This window comes from Arabidopsis thaliana, chromosome 4, assembly GCF_000001735.4.
Source record: "Arabidopsis thaliana chromosome 4, partial sequence".
In the NCBI taxonomy this organism is placed as follows: Eukaryota; Viridiplantae; Streptophyta; class Magnoliopsida; order Brassicales; family Brassicaceae; genus Arabidopsis; species Arabidopsis thaliana.
In genome coordinates this window covers 15,948,086-15,965,333 of record NC_003075.7, presented here as the reverse complement: position 1 = coordinate 15,965,333, position 17,248 = coordinate 15,948,086, and the positions used below count along the sequence as shown (strand labels likewise).

The 17,248-nt window shown below is 36.2% G+C and overlaps 3 protein-coding genes, 1 long non-coding RNA gene and 2 other non-coding genes across 7 annotated transcripts; 3 read left to right on the top strand and 3 right to left on the bottom strand.

The window, feature by feature from the left end:
* The first annotated feature begins 75 nt into the window (after window positions 1-75).
* U6.5 lies at window positions 76-175 on the top strand. The gene has a single exon (NR_142225.1). It is a non-coding gene; the product is annotated as an other RNA (small nuclear RNA).
* Window positions 79-300, top strand: AT4G08735. Its single transcript, NR_144098.1, has one exon. It is a non-coding gene; the product is annotated as an uncharacterized misc_RNA (transcript).
* Window positions 301-514: 214 nt separating this feature from the next.
* AT4G33080 (AGC (cAMP-dependent, cGMP-dependent and protein kinase C) kinase family protein) lies at window positions 515-5,428 on the bottom strand. 2 transcript variants are annotated; one of them, NM_119462.4, is made up of 13 exons: window positions 5,043-5,372; window positions 4,603-4,777; window positions 4,371-4,454; window positions 4,000-4,241; window positions 3,670-3,913; window positions 3,308-3,387; window positions 3,009-3,093; window positions 2,451-2,585; window positions 2,249-2,362; window positions 1,799-1,846; window positions 1,519-1,603; window positions 1,309-1,344; window positions 515-1,123 (listed from the first exon to the last, which is right to left on the bottom strand). In NM_119462.4, exons 1-13 carry the CDS (start codon window positions 5,186-5,188, stop codon window positions 1,038-1,040), a joined length of 1,560 nt encoding a protein of 519 aa, NP_195034.2. In that variant the 5' UTR covers window positions 5,189-5,372; the 3' UTR covers window positions 515-1,037. The 2 variants fall into 2 exon arrangements, with proteins under 2 accessions (NP_195034.2, NP_001031780.2); NM_001036703.3 differs by lacking the exon at window positions 1,309-1,344 and having other exon boundaries at window positions 912-1,123; window positions 5,043-5,428.
* A 3,216-nt stretch (window positions 5,429-8,644) lies between these two features.
* AT4G08725 lies at window positions 8,645-8,892 on the bottom strand. Its single transcript, NR_142224.1, has one exon. It is a non-coding gene; the product is annotated as an other RNA (long non-coding RNA).
* A 1,638-nt stretch (window positions 8,893-10,530) lies between these two features.
* On the top strand, window positions 10,531-13,077 carry AT4G33070 (Thiamine pyrophosphate dependent pyruvate decarboxylase family protein). Its single transcript, NM_119461.4, has 5 exons — window positions 10,531-11,188; window positions 11,281-11,444; window positions 11,516-12,166; window positions 12,257-12,563; window positions 12,645-13,077. Exons 1-5 carry the CDS (start codon window positions 10,658-10,660, stop codon window positions 12,813-12,815), a joined length of 1,824 nt encoding a protein of 607 aa, NP_195033.1. The 5' UTR covers window positions 10,531-10,657; the 3' UTR covers window positions 12,816-13,077.
* A 1-nt stretch (window position 13,078) lies between these two features.
* AT4G33060 (Cyclophilin-like peptidyl-prolyl cis-trans isomerase family protein) lies at window positions 13,079-16,879 on the bottom strand. Its single transcript, NM_119460.5, has 10 exons — window positions 16,580-16,879; window positions 16,283-16,461; window positions 16,078-16,179; window positions 15,835-15,935; window positions 15,597-15,738; window positions 15,056-15,281; window positions 14,739-14,778; window positions 14,121-14,316; window positions 13,727-13,894; window positions 13,079-13,520 (listed from the first exon to the last, which is right to left on the bottom strand). The coding sequence occupies exons 1-10, from the start codon at window positions 16,797-16,799 to the stop codon at window positions 13,380-13,382; spliced, it is 1,515 nt and encodes a 504-aa protein (NP_195032.2). The 5' UTR covers window positions 16,800-16,879; the 3' UTR covers window positions 13,079-13,379.
* Between the last annotated feature and the right edge of the window lie 369 nt (window positions 16,880-17,248).

The window sequence follows — 17,248 nt, the reverse complement described above, 5'->3', positions numbered from 1 at the left end:
GCGATAAGATAAGTCCCACATCGGTTATACAGTAGAAAGAGGAAGAACATATATATAGTTAGAGTTGCTAAGATGATTGTCCCTTCGTGGACATCCGATAAAATTGGAACGATACAGAGAAGATTAGCATGTGCCCTGCGCAAGGATGACACGCTTAAATCGAGATATGATCCAAATTTATAATGCAAACATTTTTCGGATCGATTAAACACAGTTTCTTGTGTCACAGTTTTTTTGTACTTGTTTAATTAGTGAACGAACGAACATATACAATTTGGCTAACAAAAACGCAATTTTTTTGGTAACAATTATATCTTTTGTAACGATCTTAACCATATCAACCAAGCCGTAACTTCATTGTAAATTGTGATTGAGTAAATTATTCAAAAAGAGAACTCAATCGTCAAAAGATCGTTTATACTCACTGAAAGAGATGTGCACTGTGCATTGTATGGAACTATGGATCGAAAACTCAGATGTACATAAATAGGTCTGTAGTTTCCAATTTAATTGCTTATCTTCACAATATCATCTCTCATGTGGCACTAGAACTACATTAGAATTTAGTCTTAAAATCAACCTAAGGCAAAATGATCCTTTAAATTTAATATACAAGTTTGGTTAGAAATGGACTCCCAACAAAACTCAAATATACAATCTAAGTCCTCACTCCTCGGTGGGTCTTCAAATTTAGAAATAGAAGTTGATACACACACACACATACATAAAGGTAAAAAGTAAAAAAGTTGCAATAAAACTGCCACTAGAGAAGGCAACATTACTACAGCCAACCTGGGCAGCTTTTATATAACACTGAGACTTTTACTCATACCTCTAAATCTTTTTCTCCCTTCTCTTGTCTTCTTCTTCTAATACACAGAATAATCAGGAAAGGCTAACATTGTTAATCAATCTCCCACACAAACCATTTTGATCTTCTTCCTCTTTAACCTCTGGGCTTGCTGTACAGTTATTTTTTTTTAGAAGGCTTTAAGATCCCAAACCTGAGGAAGATCTTATATCTTTGATCGGTTCTTTCAAATTATCATTGGATCATCCATCGATGATACCATCTGTGCCTCTGCTGCTTCCCCGCTTATCAGCTCCACAGGCATCGCCTCAGCTGCATCAAAGTTTTGATTATATCAGTTCACTTTTTGAATACAAAGTGGTATAAACTATACACCGCATGAACTTAAAACTAATCTCAGGATGTATATATATCTGTGAAAGAAGCTTATGGATCTGAACACGCAAAAAGGCAAATAAACGAAGCAAGGAAGTTTTCAATGTTGAAACACAAGTTACCTGGTGATCGATCTAGAGACATAGTTCTTGCCATCTCTACAGAATTGGAAAAAAAGGGTCAATTCTTCCTAAGGTCTTCATCAACAATAAATTCTTGCGTCTCGTTTACTTAAAACATATTATCAGGCACTGTTTATTGACTAGGAGAATTCACGAGTCAAGGTACAAGATTAAAAATAATTTAATAATAGTAGGGTCATGTGAATTTACCAAGTGAATGACGCAATCCTTTTACAGCGTCAAAGTTCTTGTATGTGTAGCCAACAAAACTTAAATCCTTGGGAGCAAGAAGCATCTGCACAATGAAAAAAAAAACATGTTTCGTTCAAAAGTGAAACATCTAAAAAAGGTTTCATCTCAGACGATAATACATATTGAGCACTTCTGTCTATCACTTCAGTAGCAACATTACTACAGTTTGCGATTACTACATATCCTTGCAAATAAAAGCGCTAGATAATGTATGTATACACAAATAATAATCACAAACCTTCCTGGAGAGTCCTGATCTAGTTCTTTCAGGTGCAGGAGAATTCACCTGAGATGAAATCAAGAAGTTCAGTAAGCCTCCTATATGATACAAAAATTACTCAAATTCAATTGAATTATTACTCTAAGACCCTAATAAGGATCAGTGAGTGGTTGACCTTTATCAATATAAATTTCTGCAAAATACTGACCAACAGAATATAAGGCAGATAGGTATCACCATCATCACCAGTGGCATATCAGAAACTAAGGGTGCGGGATAACCAGTACAATTCACAGCAAGATATAAACCACACACATTAAAATGAATTTTGGAAAATCTAATATATGTTGACCTTGATACTGGTATAATTTACGATAAATCTTAAAGTATTATAAGGGAGGTCTATTTTTTCAGAGAACATTTTCTAAATAAAGCATGATAAATTAAAAAGAAGAATTTACGGCATACTTCATCAAACTTCATAAAATTTTGTGTATCTAGCTCGTCGTTCACTTCTGGTTTGTACGCAGCCTCCATTTCATAGAGCTTTTCCCACACAACATCCTTGAACCAAGGATGATCCTGATGCAAATTTAAGGTACAAGTTAACAAAGAAAAATGACAAAGGTTATCTTAAATACTACTAAATCTTCTCATGGAGCATCCTTACCTTGATTTGCTGGGCTCCTCCTCCAGTACCAAGCCTATGGTCAACGTTGCACAGCAACCTGCAGATAAGATCTTTTGCCTCAGATGAAAACTTCGCATCCTCAGGAAATTTCAAATGGTTTCTCCAATGGACGATCTAGCAGAAGGAATTAAGACTTCATGAACATGATCAGTGAATCTTATAAACAAAATCTCTTGTTTTTCTTTTATGCATCCACAAAGAACAAACAAAAGGAATTGACAATGGAAATTTTACCCACATATCAAAGCATAGTTGTCAAATTTATATGAAAAGACTGGACATAATATTATAACATTTTCCTAACTTGGACGCGCATAAACTGGCAAAATTGTGGCCTTTCTACATAACTTGACACCCTTATAATCCAAAATTTGGTCACAGAATTGAACACTCTCCTATGGTCCTACCATGTGACTAACACTTTTGTATACAAACAGTCATATTCAGTTCCATAGGACGCCAGTCAAATTGCTCACACTGTTTTATACTACACAGTAAACTCACTAGGATAGTGAACATAAAAGCAAGATTTTATACCTTTCTGCAAGTTGATATAGGGTCATCAGCATAAAAAGGAGGATACCCAACGAGCATTTCGTACATAATTGCACCTAATGACCACCTGAGAGACAAAAACAAGATTTCAAAGGCAAATAAACAGCTCAGGAGGCTATGGAACAATTGCATAATGACAAATGAAAGATTTTTATCAAGCTGTAGAAATGGTTGCTAGCAGAGAGATTGAAATAGCTAAAGCACTATCAACAGAGTAAAATACCATGCACCATGGTTATAGTTCATTCTAAACATGATAAACGTTCAAGAAAAAGACTAACCAATCACATTCCATGCCATATCCTTTCTTCAGCAAAACTTCAGGAGCAATATAGTCCGGTGTTCCCACAGTTGAAAATGCCTTTCAAAAAATGAGAAACCAATCAGAGAGCACTATCATCAGTTGTCGCCAACTTGCCACACAAATTAATAAACAGACAGTACAGGTGATAATTGAAAAGTGTTCTCCGCTCCCCTACAATATGAAGAATACCATGTTTGGTTTTCATTATTCCCCTTTTTGATTTATCTATCTACATGCTCCAGTCACATTTGGTATATAAAGGGATCAGAGAAATGGAGATAAAGCTACAAAAGAAGGGGAGAGGAGAATTTTATATACGCCAACAAAAGATTAACATACTAGTTTTCTGCGATTCATCTGCCAATGCTGAAGTTGTTCCTGGGGACTGCGCCAGCTTCTCTTGTTATCAGTGTCAGGAAAGCATCTATCAACATCCATAGGTTCTGACATAGTTTCATCATCCGTGGCCCTATTCTCCTGAATTGAAGGTAAATTTCTACAATCAAGAGGCTTACAGAGCCCAAAGTCCGAGAGTTTCATGTGCCCATCTTTGTCCAAAAGTAGGTTATCAGGTTTGATATCCCTGCAAAAGTGAGAAGACAGAACGTCAATCAAATTGTATGTAAATATCACAGTTTACACCAGAAGCATGCAAGTTCCAAAAGCCACCTATGAATATAGTTGTATCTGTGTATGGATTCAATGGCCAGGACACTTTGAGCAATATAAAATCTGGCAACATCTTCCCGTAATGTGTCCTCCCTCATGAGCAAGGTCATCATATCACCACCGGGGAGATATTCCATAATCAGATACAGATACTCGGGATCCTGAAATGAATAGTAAAGCTTCACAATATAATGGCTTTCAACCTCAGCCAGCAGGTTCCTCTCTGCTCTGACATGCTCAACCTGCAAAATGTACACTCATTTTAGTCATATTATACTAGAAGAAACAGACATGTAGGTAAACTCAGAGACAAGCATAAATATAATCAGTTTTAGCTGTGGCACATCATTCCAATTGTTTACGAATTTTACCTGTCCTCTCATGACCATTTCAGATTTCTTTAACTTCTTCATGGCATAAATATTTCCAGACTTTCTCTCCCGACATAAGCGAACCTGTAAATAAGATTAAGTTATTTCTAAGATTAAAAGTACCATACTCATTAAGAAAGGACCCAGAAACCAATCTCGGTAAAGTTGTAAATGCTCGAGCTGCAAGAATAAGTGAGAATAAAAGGGAGAGGTAGTAATCTGTTGTACAAACCTCACCAAAAGCACCTCTTCCAATGATAGTCAAAAGCTCAAAGTCATCGACACTAATCTTGTTCCTTTTAAGCCTCATAAACTCTGTCTCTTTTCTCTCCAGGTCTTTAATCATGTTGATTTGCTCCTCTTTTGGCACTCCAGAAGACGCCAACTTTCTTTCTAAGATCCACCGTCTATAACAAATCAAACAATGTTGGTTAAATACAGAACTGAGCTCTTCCATAGCCACAAATGACTAAAACGTTCACAGTACAAGGAAGTAACCAACGCAAGCTTATCATCAAAGAGAAAACTAAACGATTCGCAGGAAAGAGATTAAGAGAGAATCAAGCTCAAACAACTAATTAAACCCTAAACAATGTCTCGAAATCAAAACAAAATTCTAAATCTCAAATCTCTCTTAGTGAAAGAAAGAAGAAGAAGAAGCGAGATTGGTACCTCTCTTTCCTCTCTTGAATGTTCTTGTTCTGAGCTTTGTAGTGATTCTCGATGTACTGCTTCGCTGCGGCCACTTTCTCCATGGTCAAGCTCGATCCCAGAACCTCCTCGTCCGTACCGTTCTCTTCCTCCTGTATATCCTCCATCTCTCTCTCTCTCTCTCTCTCTCTCTCTCTCTCTCTCTCTCTCTCGCTTTCAACAGTCTTCTTCTTCCTTTTTCGTGTATAAATAAGTCTCTCGACGAGAACGACTAAAAAAGCACCTCTCCCTCTCTCTCTTTCTCACTCTCTCGCTCTGGAAATTCTTAAAAGAGAGAGATGATGAAGGAGACAACGTGAGTTTACAATTTTACCCTCAGAAGACGAACCTCTGATGGACACGTGTCGATTTTCTGTTGAAATGGCTTCTCTGTATTTGGGAAGTATTCAGATATAAAAATATTTTTATTATTATTTAGCTTTTATTTGATAAGCAGATAAAGTTGTAACGATTATTGTCAGTGAATAAAAGAGAAAAATAGAAGTCTCACGCGCTTATGAGTGCGCGTGGTTGTAGTTTCCAGATATGTTTGGTTGGAGAGAGAGTGTGTCGCTGTCAAAGGGTATAATAGGAATATGACGGTCGTGATTAACAATTTATTATACAACGAAGCTGAAGAATTTAGCTTCGTGATTGGATCGTGGGTTTCACACGCGCATAGGATTCGTTGGGTGTGATGATAGTTAGTATATTAATATCCAGCTTATATATGCCTTCTGTTTTTTGACAAGAAAATTATCCTTTTTAATTATATCTTAAACTATGGTATCTGGATTTTCTACTATATATTCCTATATTGTACTTTTTGTGTAAATGTTATCTCATATAAAATTTGGTAGAATTTCATTAACTCTCCAAAAACATAGGATATTAGATGAGTTTAAGTTTGTTTGTTTTTTGCTAAACTTGTACACTCAAGACAAAAAAAAAAGGAGTTTGAGTTTAATGAATCATTTGGAGTCTCAAAGTAAAATGATGGTGTGAATAAGGCTTAAATTTTTGCTTAAAATTATGCTAATAGTTTTATTTAGTATCATTTTCTGCAATGCTATGCAGGTATGAAGATGCATATATATAGAGATATACTCAATACCTGATGATACATATACCATTAGTCCATTACCAACCACTCAAGAAATCATAGAACGTAAAATGTCAACCGTTATCGTTTGACCAATCATAGCCTTTAAAAAGCTATTGCATTTCAGGTCATTTATTAGGAATAAAATTAGGTAGAGACGTTTTTTATGTTTTTCTTTTTTTGGTTATATGAATCAGAGGAAATTTTTTTTTTAAAATGAAAAATGTAATCTCTTTTTTTTCGTTTAGGAAAAGGTAGTGGTGGTCTAGCTGTAAGAGGGAGCAAACCGTCAGAATGCTGCGTTGTAATCATAATTAGAGACAATGAAATTCACAAACATCAAAAAAAAGTTAAAAAGTGTTTTGTCCAATTTCCACACTTACACGTGTCACTACGTCAATGGCTGATATATTTTCAGAAAATTATTTATTAAACACAAATGGTTTTAGGAATTTAGTTCATCAAAATCCAGGGTCGATCAAAATTCAAAAGAGATTAAAAAGGGCAAGTGGGCTTTTGTACCTTTGTTGCGCAATTGAATGTTACACATGCGACTGCAGAAGATTCACTATTCATATGAATGTGTATAACACAACTAACGTTAATTATTTGCAGGAATAAACTCTTTGGTTTATTCTCTGTAAAGGCAATAAACAAACAACCATGAAACATTAAAGAAAAGAGAAACCAGGTTATATCAGATATTTTTTGAAATTTGTATTTTTCCTCATTTTTAAAAATATTGTGTAACATCAAAATCAATAAAATAATTCGAGGACTAATTAAGCAGAAACATGGCACTCAAATGTGGATACTGGATATCCAACAACTGATTTGAGGACTAAGCAGAAATCCAACATTGGGCAAGAGGATGGTGAAGTTTTTAATGTACCAATCACTCGTATTTTACTTTTACATGAATTGCTGCCGAGAGTTAGCTAATCTACATAGCATGATGCACAAAGTGATTGCATATATATCTAAGCTGCTGAGTGCTGACCCACCACATAAAAACTTTTTTCAACATATATTCGTAAGAATTCAATGTTAAGCTAAAACAACGTGTCAAGAGCATAATTAGCCAAGCAAATAATGTAAAAAAAACGTAGCATTAAGCAAACGATGATGATGATTATCTATGTAAATTCTTGTTATGGGTCCTAACTCCGAACACATAATTATCTATTAAATTTTCGATTACAGTAAAATAAATAGTATACGAAATCGAACCATAACACTCAATACCATAGTTGAGTTTTTTTAGTTGTTATCATGCTGTAGCTAGCCTAGAATTAGTACTCAAATTTAAATATGATCGATTGCGTGTTAGCTGTAATGTATACGGTACAATTTTGAGAAAGGAATCTCTTTAAAAATAAAAGAAAATGAGCTTAAGAAAATAGAATAGAGAAAAAAATATTGCTTTGGTGTTTTGTTGTTGTTGTCTTTTACGTGACAATTGAAGAAATGCCAGCTCAATGATTTTCTTTTAGTAGTAGTTTATTAGCAAAGAGCCATTGACGACACCAGCGGTGAAGTATGAAACATCAATTTTAATAGCAAGGCATGCCATCCTTTTCTATCACATATTTTATCATAAAAAATCGTGGGAATTGAACCGTTACATATAGACATAGATTTGACAGCCCAATCACATATCACAGACACGAATACATATAACTAGCTAGGTTCCCTCAACTATTCATTTGACTTCTGAAAAATGGTCATCTCTCGAGTTCTAGTTAATACAAGCCTATGATCATAATTAGGGCATATGGACTATAATCCATCAGTTGTATTCTGTCTATGGTAGTCAAATTGTAAGGCCTGATCTTTGGGTTTTGCAAACTATTTACTAGAATTGTCTAGCATTTTTTCCTATGATGTAGGATAAATCACCCTTATAAAGGGATTAAAACGTTTCAGAAACGTTTGGAAACTAAACTACAAAGGGATTCAGTAATTTATTCAATGCTTATTTCGAACAATGATGATAGCATTAAGATCTTACAGCCGATTAAATTTGCGCAAACAATGATGATAGCATTAAGTTTTTAATCGATATGTCTTCGATTTACATTGTCTATTGTATACTTACAAACTTTTATGCCATATGAACTGTTTTCTTATATTAAAGATTGAAAATGTTTTATGGGGAAGAAGATTACATGATTGGATAGGAATCTTGAATATCTCTACAAAAACGGCCTTGTTTCTAATCAATCTATGCCAAAGTCAATCCGTTTTTTATAACCCAAATTAGCTATAAAACCTACTGCTATATAAACTGGATGCAACGGGACAACCAAATGCATTATGTAGTTTTCCACTTATCGAAGAAATGAAATTGATAATGTGAGACTTCTGTAGCAGAAAGCTCATCATGATCAAGCCTTATAAAACATTTCAAAATCTAATTCATAATGAAAATTTGCCTAGCCATTTAACTAGCTAGGGCCATTAGGCCCAATGTCCAAATAGCCTGAACGCTGGGAAAAAGTGGGGCTTTCGGAACAGAACAAATAAAATTTGACGCACTTTATTGTGTTGCAAGCTACTTCTTGAAGTATATATTTTGATTCTCGAAACGTCTTCAGTTCTGTACAAATTTAAATATTCTATTGAAAAAGAAATCTTGGTCGTCGTCGTCGAATCGGATACGTTAACGTTACGACATACGAGTCACCATTAGGGCCGTAGACGAAATACTAGGAGACGCATGAAGGTCACGTGTATCACCGTTGCAGCACATAAGTTTTCACCTCTCAGTATTGAACATGCGCCGTATTTCAATTTCAAGCTTATAAGAATATTATTTTCTGTTTTGTCTCGTCACGTAGAAGAACACTCAACACAACGGGTCATATAAAAACAATCAATTGACCAATTGAAACACTTACCATTAGCTTTACTAAAACAAAAAGTGCTACAGCTCAATTATTTCGACGTACTTTTTTTTTTTTTTTTTTTGGTCTTTTGTGGCCTATTTCGACGTTCTTTAAAACCACGATCATAGTGGTTTGGGATATAGTAATTAATTTCATGTGTTTAACCAAAAGGTAGGAAAAGTAATTAATTATTAGTTGTTGAGAAATCAAGTTGCAAAGGAGATTACCGGCGACTCCGTTGGTTTATGAAACAAACAATGAGACGGTTTAGAATGACGGTGGCCCCAATATTTTAGGTCTGCTCATATTATTTTGAATGATTTAATTTTTTTTATTTAAATAAGGTACCCTTATATACATAAATGATTTAATTTAGTAAAAGCTTTTGTTTATATTGCTTTTATACAAGTTTTTGGGTATGACTATTTTAACCTCAATCCTCAAAACTATAAAATCTATTATTGCACGCTTGGATTTTATATATATATATTCAATCTATAAGAACTAAAAAATAAAAGTGATCATAGTCAAATAATTTTTGCATAAATACTTAATATTGCTACCCAAAAAAAAGAAAATTGCATAAATTTATGTATAATTACATTATGAAAAATTATTGATATGTTGATATACAGTTTTCTAGGAAATATCAATATGAAAAGAAAAAAAGAAAAAAAAACATTGTAAGCTATTTCCCTTGAATTACACTATATGTATGTGTGACAGTATATATGTGTGAGCTTAATCATATAATTACCGTAACATCACTATTGATCTTGAAAGTTACGACGACAAAAACAAGATTCCATCATAGATCTACGTGTATCTTTTGTGTGATTAGTATATAACCAAAGCGATTAAGTGAATTTAAAATTTGTAGATATTTCTTACTTAACTGATTATACTATAAGAAGCAAACCCCAAAACCATCTGCATCTCAACGACGATAATCGTCCGAATATGTTTTTCTAATAGAGTTTGCTGACCAAATGCAAATGGCATCACGTCTCTTGCCGTTTGACGCTAGCAATTACACTTCTTCATTGAAACTTTAAAAGTGAACCCAAAGAATTAACTCAATAATAACTGATGAGTATACAAATTATTGTTTCCGGCTAAAAACCTGAAATTAACTCAAATTTGGAATGGGGATATTATAACTTTGTTCCCACGTATAACAAATTAGTTCATAATTAAGAGGAGAATCACAAAAATAACTGATGTATTGATGTTCAATTTTGGAAAATTAAGATATTTCCAATGGTAATAATCTGTTACAGCCTTACTGGGAGTAGTATGATACTAAAACAGTAAATGCATTTTAGACCGACATAAACAATAATTAAGAAGAAGAATGTTTGGGTCAAATCTCAAAGTTAGATATTATTTTTTTGCTTTTTGCACAAGAAAACAGAAACCAAAAACCACTAGTCAAAAAACCACCCATGTATTCCTCCTAGTCTCTAATCCAACAACTATATAAAAACCTCTCCCATTCTCATTTTGTTACTCATCCCAAAAATAAAAAGAGTATATCTCTCACACACATACACAAACTTGACAGTTTTTTAATTTCTCTGTTAGTGAACTCAAACCTTCCCATTTCCATGGACACCAAAATCGGATCGATCGATGATTGCAAGCCGACGAACGGCGACGTCTGTAGTCCAACAAACGGCACCGTCGCAACAATCCACAACTCTGTTCCTTCCTCCGCTATCACCATCAACTACTGCGACGCGACTCTCGGCCGTCACTTAGCTCGTCGTCTCGTCCAAGCCGGCGTTACGGATGTTTTCTCTGTTCCCGGAGATTTCAACCTCACTTTGCTTGATCACCTCATGGCTGAGCCGGACCTCAACCTAATCGGATGTTGTAACGAGCTAAACGCCGGTTACGCTGCCGACGGTTACGCTAGATCTCGTGGAGTCGGCGCTTGCGTTGTTACCTTCACCGTTGGTGGACTCAGCGTTTTAAACGCGATCGCTGGTGCTTACAGCGAGAATCTTCCTCTTATCTGTATCGTCGGAGGTCCTAACTCTAACGATTATGGCACTAACCGGATTCTTCATCACACCATTGGATTACCTGATTTTAGCCAAGAGCTTAGGTGCTTCCAAACGGTGACTTGTTATCAGGTAATCACAAAAAATCAGATCTAATTAGAAATATTTTGAAGATTAATTAGCGTCGGATTATGAATGATTTTGGTTCTGTTTTTGTTTCTCAGGCGGTGGTGAACAATTTAGATGATGCTCATGAACAGATTGATAAAGCAATATCAACAGCTTTGAAAGAGAGCAAGCCTGTGTATATAAGTGTAAGCTGTAACTTAGCAGCGATTCCTCATCATACATTTAGCCGTGATCCTGTCCCTTTTTCTCTAGCTCCAAGGTAATTTATACTTGAACTCTGATCAATACTCTGTTTCTGCGAGAATTAAAACTCACAAATGGTTTTATCAGATTGAGCAACAAGATGGGTTTAGAAGCTGCGGTGGAAGCAACATTGGAGTTTCTGAATAAGGCTGTGAAGCCAGTTATGGTTGGTGGTCCTAAGTTGCGTGTGGCTAAAGCTTGTGATGCCTTTGTTGAGCTAGCTGATGCTTCAGGCTATGCTTTGGCGATGATGCCTTCTGCGAAAGGCTTTGTACCAGAGCACCATCCTCATTTCATTGGAACTTATTGGGGAGCAGTGAGCACTCCTTTTTGCTCTGAGATTGTGGAATCTGCGGATGCTTACATTTTTGCAGGTCCAATCTTCAACGACTATAGCTCTGTTGGTTACTCGCTTCTCCTCAAGAAAGAAAAAGCCATCGTTGTGCAACCTGATCGTATCACTGTGGCCAATGGTCCTACTTTTGGTTGCATTTTGATGAGCGATTTCTTCAGGGAATTGTCTAAGAGGGTGAAGCGTAACGAGACTGCATATGAGAACTACCATAGGATCTTTGTCCCTGAAGGTAAGCCATTGAAGTGTGAATCAAGAGAGCCATTGAGAGTTAACACAATGTTCCAGCACATTCAGAAGATGCTCTCTAGTGAAACCGCTGTGATTGCTGAAACCGGTGATTCTTGGTTCAATTGCCAAAAACTAAAGCTGCCAAAAGGATGTGGGTAAGTGTCCAGAAAAAAAAAGAGACTCTAATCTTTACACTTATTATAGTGAAGTAGGCACAAGATTTGAACCTGCTTTCTTCATTGTAGGTACGAGTTTCAGATGCAGTATGGATCGATTGGGTGGTCTGTTGGTGCAACTCTAGGATACGCACAGGCATCACCAGAGAAGCGAGTGTTGGCATTCATCGGTGATGGGAGTTTCCAAGTCACGGTTCAGGACATATCAACAATGCTGCGTAATGGACAGAAGACGATCATCTTCTTGATTAACAATGGTGGCTACACCATTGAAGTAGAGATTCATGACGGTCCTTATAACGTGATTAAGAACTGGAACTACACTGGTCTCGTTGACGCCATTCATAACGGTGAAGGCAATTGCTGGACTGCAAAGGTAATTAAAAAGATTGATGACAATGGAGTTTTAGCCAGACTTTGGTTATAAACTAACATATGAATTTGGTGTGTTTGACAGGTGAGATACGAAGAGGAGTTAGTGGAGGCGATTACGACAGCGACGACGGAGAAGAAAGATTGTCTATGTTTCATAGAAGTGATTCTTCACAAGGATGATACGAGCAAAGAGTTGCTTGAGTGGGGCTCACGCGTCTCTGCTGCTAACAGCCGTCCTCCCAATCCTCAGTAGAAGAAGCAACACAGAATCTTCAATGCTTCTTACCAATTTAGTGACATTTTCTGATAAGTGTTGATTTTTCGACCGTTGGGTTTAATCATGTTTCAAACTTATTAGTATCTCTTTCCATGTACGCTTTATCATGGAATAAAGTAAAGCTCCTTTTGCAGTTTCATTAGATTGAACAAATCCAAATGGTTCAATCTAAATCAATTTGGTTAATATCATATGATCTTTTTTGCATTTAAACTTGCTAAAAAATCGAACTAACCATGTTTTGCTAGAATTTTGAACCACATATCCTAGTGAAGAATACCATCCAACCTGGATGACCAATCTATTGAAGATAAATGTCAGTTGAAGGGCTTAAAATCATATCACTTATATAGCTAAGTTTCCTACATATAACATGTATTAACACATTAGTTCTGTATCATTGGAGCTAGTGACCTTATTTAAGATGCTCATTCATGTCTCTGAATGTATCTAAGTTTAAACAGGAGAGATTTTGACAGTGAACGGGCATCTTAAGGATCAACATAAGAAAACAAAATTAAATGGTTAAGATTTCCAAACTCAGGCAAGAGATTTTCCAGACCATTCTCGCTCCCTTCGTTTTTGTTTGGCTTGCATTCTGTTGAACTTCTCTTTTCCCTTTTCAAGAAGAGGGTCAACCACCATATACGCATCTGGATCATCCCTGCGTGACATTTTATCCTGCAGGATAGTTTCACACTGTCAGGTTCTTCCACAGGACACTATAAACACAAACATAGCTCAGCCTTCTGATGAAATCATTTGTGATTAGCATGCACTATCCTATGAACTACTGGATTTTCGATTTTAATGTTAACTAAACAGAACAACGTAGTAATGAATCCATTAGATCCGCACTCAAGTGAGATGGAACCTTAGAGATTTACCTTGCCACGCTCAGGAGCAAACTTGAGCTTTACATTCTTCCAATCAGAGAGATCTTCTTCTTTATTGTCAACTGGTTCACTACTCGAGGTCAACACTACTGGTTCATTACTCGAGGTAAACGGTTTTGCAGAGATAGACTGCTTAAACTTCTCGAGTTTTGCTAACACCTGAAGAAAACGCAGGAGGGAAACGATGATCAGTTCAAGTAACAACTGAAAGAGTATCGAATTAGATGAGTAGTAATACAGTTGCTCTGACAAAATTAGATTTAACTTTTAGGGAATAAGTATGCCACAATAAAGCAAGGACAAGTTTAGGAAACGAAGAAGGGGAATATATAATAAGCCAGAAAATAAATTTAAAATTAAGCCACAAATTTGGTAAACAACTTACAGAATCCTCATTTCCTTGCAGTCTGCGCTTTTTCAACTTATGCAACTGCCGGGCGCGTTCAGAAGCGTTGTAAAGCTGTAAATCAGTGTCTCCTTTCTCCATATGTTCGGCTTTGGCTTCTGAGCCTATTCCTTTTTTCTTCAAGGACAACTTTTCCATCCTTGGTTTCTCATCTTCACTACTTACAGCATCAGACCTGTGAATAGCAAAACTAATGAGTCAATGACTTACATCACTGGTTACACCATCATGAATCAAAGCAAAACATATTCAAGCATTCATGCAAAAAAAGCAAGTAGATTTTTCTGAAAGGTTCTATTACTAAATCATAAATCAAGAATAAGTTATTAGGTACAGATGAGAGCATCCGTGACATATTTGATAGTTGTTTTTTTCAAACGGAGAGGTCACTGAAAAGCGTTTATAGCTTTCTCTGTGCTGTATGTATCTGTTAGCCTAACTTTGAACACACAAAGTATGAGCTTGCCTTGCACTGAGATATTGCTAGAATAGATTAATAGTATTCTAAGGAACAATGAATCAGACATATTGACTAAGCCACAAACACTGGAAGACAAATGATACAGAGACGTAGCGTATAACTGTGGGTGTCATTACCTTTGCGTAGACTCTTCACGGCCTTTCAGGCTAGAGCTCTCTGTTAAGAAAACAACCACAAGTATATTATAATTAGAATATACAGACATAACTAGAGATAATGTAAAGAACACGCATGAGGAGAGAACTGTATATTATTTCTGGCAATACTTGGTGCCAAACCTAAAAGCATCAAATCGTGTTGATAAACAGATAACATCCCTAAACATAGACATGATTGCTTAATATGATTGAAGATTTGATTATTCAAATCAAGAATTGCCATAAGTTTAATATTTCAGGATATCAGGATATAGAGAGATGGAAAACGTAATTACTTTTTTTCTGAGTCGGCTTTGAAGGCGTATCTCCAATCTCCTTCCTTCTGCTGAGCACTTGATTCCTCATCTTTGCATCAAATTTAGTCTCATCTTCACCATCATCGTCATCATCACTATTTCCAACTGTATCAGATACAGAAAAGCTTTTATCTTTTTGAGCCGCTTCTTTCTTAGCATTCAGAGCTTCTCGCACAGATAGTACCTCCTTGGACTCAGATGCGTTCTGAAATATAAAAATACATCAGAAAGTCAAGATTGCTTGTTAAAATAAAGAACGACAACCATAAAGTTAAAAAACTATCTAATGCACACTGATAGACTGCTAGGCAGACTACACAGCAAGAAAGTTAAAGAACTGTACGCATCATTACATATAGCAACCACGAGGAACTCTCCACTAGTATTCCACAATATGGCAGATAAAATAAGTCGCCTCAGTTTTTTTAATACAGCTTAGCCTACACTTTCACACATGAAAAAAAGGGGAGATTAAAGATGGGAAAGTTCACACCACAAACAAGATAAATTGTATTCTTACCCTCTCTTTATCTGAAGCTTCTGCCTTCAAAAGTCGAGGATCATTCAATACGTCATGACTGCTCTTAATCTTTTGCTTTACAACAGCCAGTTCCTTTTCCTCTTCTTCAGCTTCTTCTCCGAATGACAGTAAATTCAATTTCCTAATTATCACAAAGACAACAACAAAAAAGTCTCAAAAGAACAGCCAAAGCAAAATTATAGCTAAAGCTATCAATCGACCATGGATAACATCTTACTTCACGGGCTTTGTTGGGGGTTCCTTGATTTCAGCAGCAGATTCTTCTGATGTCTTTGCTAACACTCTAGGAACAATATCTTCAAAAGGGTTCCACAAAACCTGTCACAGAAATATACAGAGTATCAAAAAATATCAAGTAAATCACAAGAATGACACACCAAAGAATCAGTATCAATCAGAGAATGTCCTCAATATGAAGACATGGAACACTATAATAGATCAAGCATTAACAATCCTTCACCTCGACAGATAATATTTTCGGAGCAGGATCCAGAGGTCGATCATCCTTACTCGTGTCAACCTCTCCTAGTCTTAAAAGATTGTAGATTGAATCGCCCGTTACCTAAAAGAATTAAAAACAAGTTGCAGCTAAATATGATCAAGAACTAGAAAAGAATAATTGCACGAAGCAGAAAAACAAAACAAAAGAAGTAATTTTGCTTTACCTTGCCAAAGATAGTGTGCTTCTTATCAAGCCAATCACACTTATCCAAAGTGAAAAAGAACTGACTTCCATTAGAATTAGGTGAGCTCGCATTAGCCATGGCAACAATCCCACGGTGGCTAAATCTCAGCCTTGAATGGAACTCATCGGCAAAGACACCTCCATATATACTATCTCCACCTGTTACATATATCACACATAAAACTCAATTGACCTAATCCAGCGAGCAATCAGAAGAAAATTTGATACAAATGAGAGGTCTTAAACCCTAAGAATAATCAGAAAGCGTAGAAGTTACCGGTTCCGGAGCCGGTGGGATCGCCGCCTTGAACGAGAAAACCGGGAATGACACGATGGAAGATGGTGTTGTCAAAGTAACCCTCGAGGCATAGTTGAACGAAGTTCCGTACGGATTTGGGCGCTTCCTTAGGCCAAAGCTCGACGTCGATTGGACCATGAGTAGTATTTACAATGACCTTTCCCTTTGTCGGCGGCTCTAGCACGTACACCGTCGACATCTCTGCTACTTCTTCACCGAGATGTCTCTCAGTCTCAGCTCAGGTTCATTGGCTGGGTTTCGTAAATAGCCTAATTATAGATAAAGCACGAGGCCCAATTCAACAATCTAAGCCCAGCCCATTAACTTAAAATCTGTAAGTATTTCCGATGATTTGTTTTTCATTTTATTTTTTTCCAGATTTGGTAGAATAGAACCGTAGAAGTATTTCCTGGAAACATCCCATGCATCTCTATCACTACGTGGAAGATCAGAAATTAAAGAAAGTCTTCGAGCTAGAGTTGAGTGGTACTCCAATCTTTGTACTTTTATCTTTCAAAGTCTCCAATTTCAGAACTACTATAGCTTCGAGGAAAGTCAATGGTAAAATTTTGGAAGTTTATTTTCTACAATTCTATAAATTTTGGACGTACGTACGACATATTCCATGTAAATAAAACGAGTTGAACA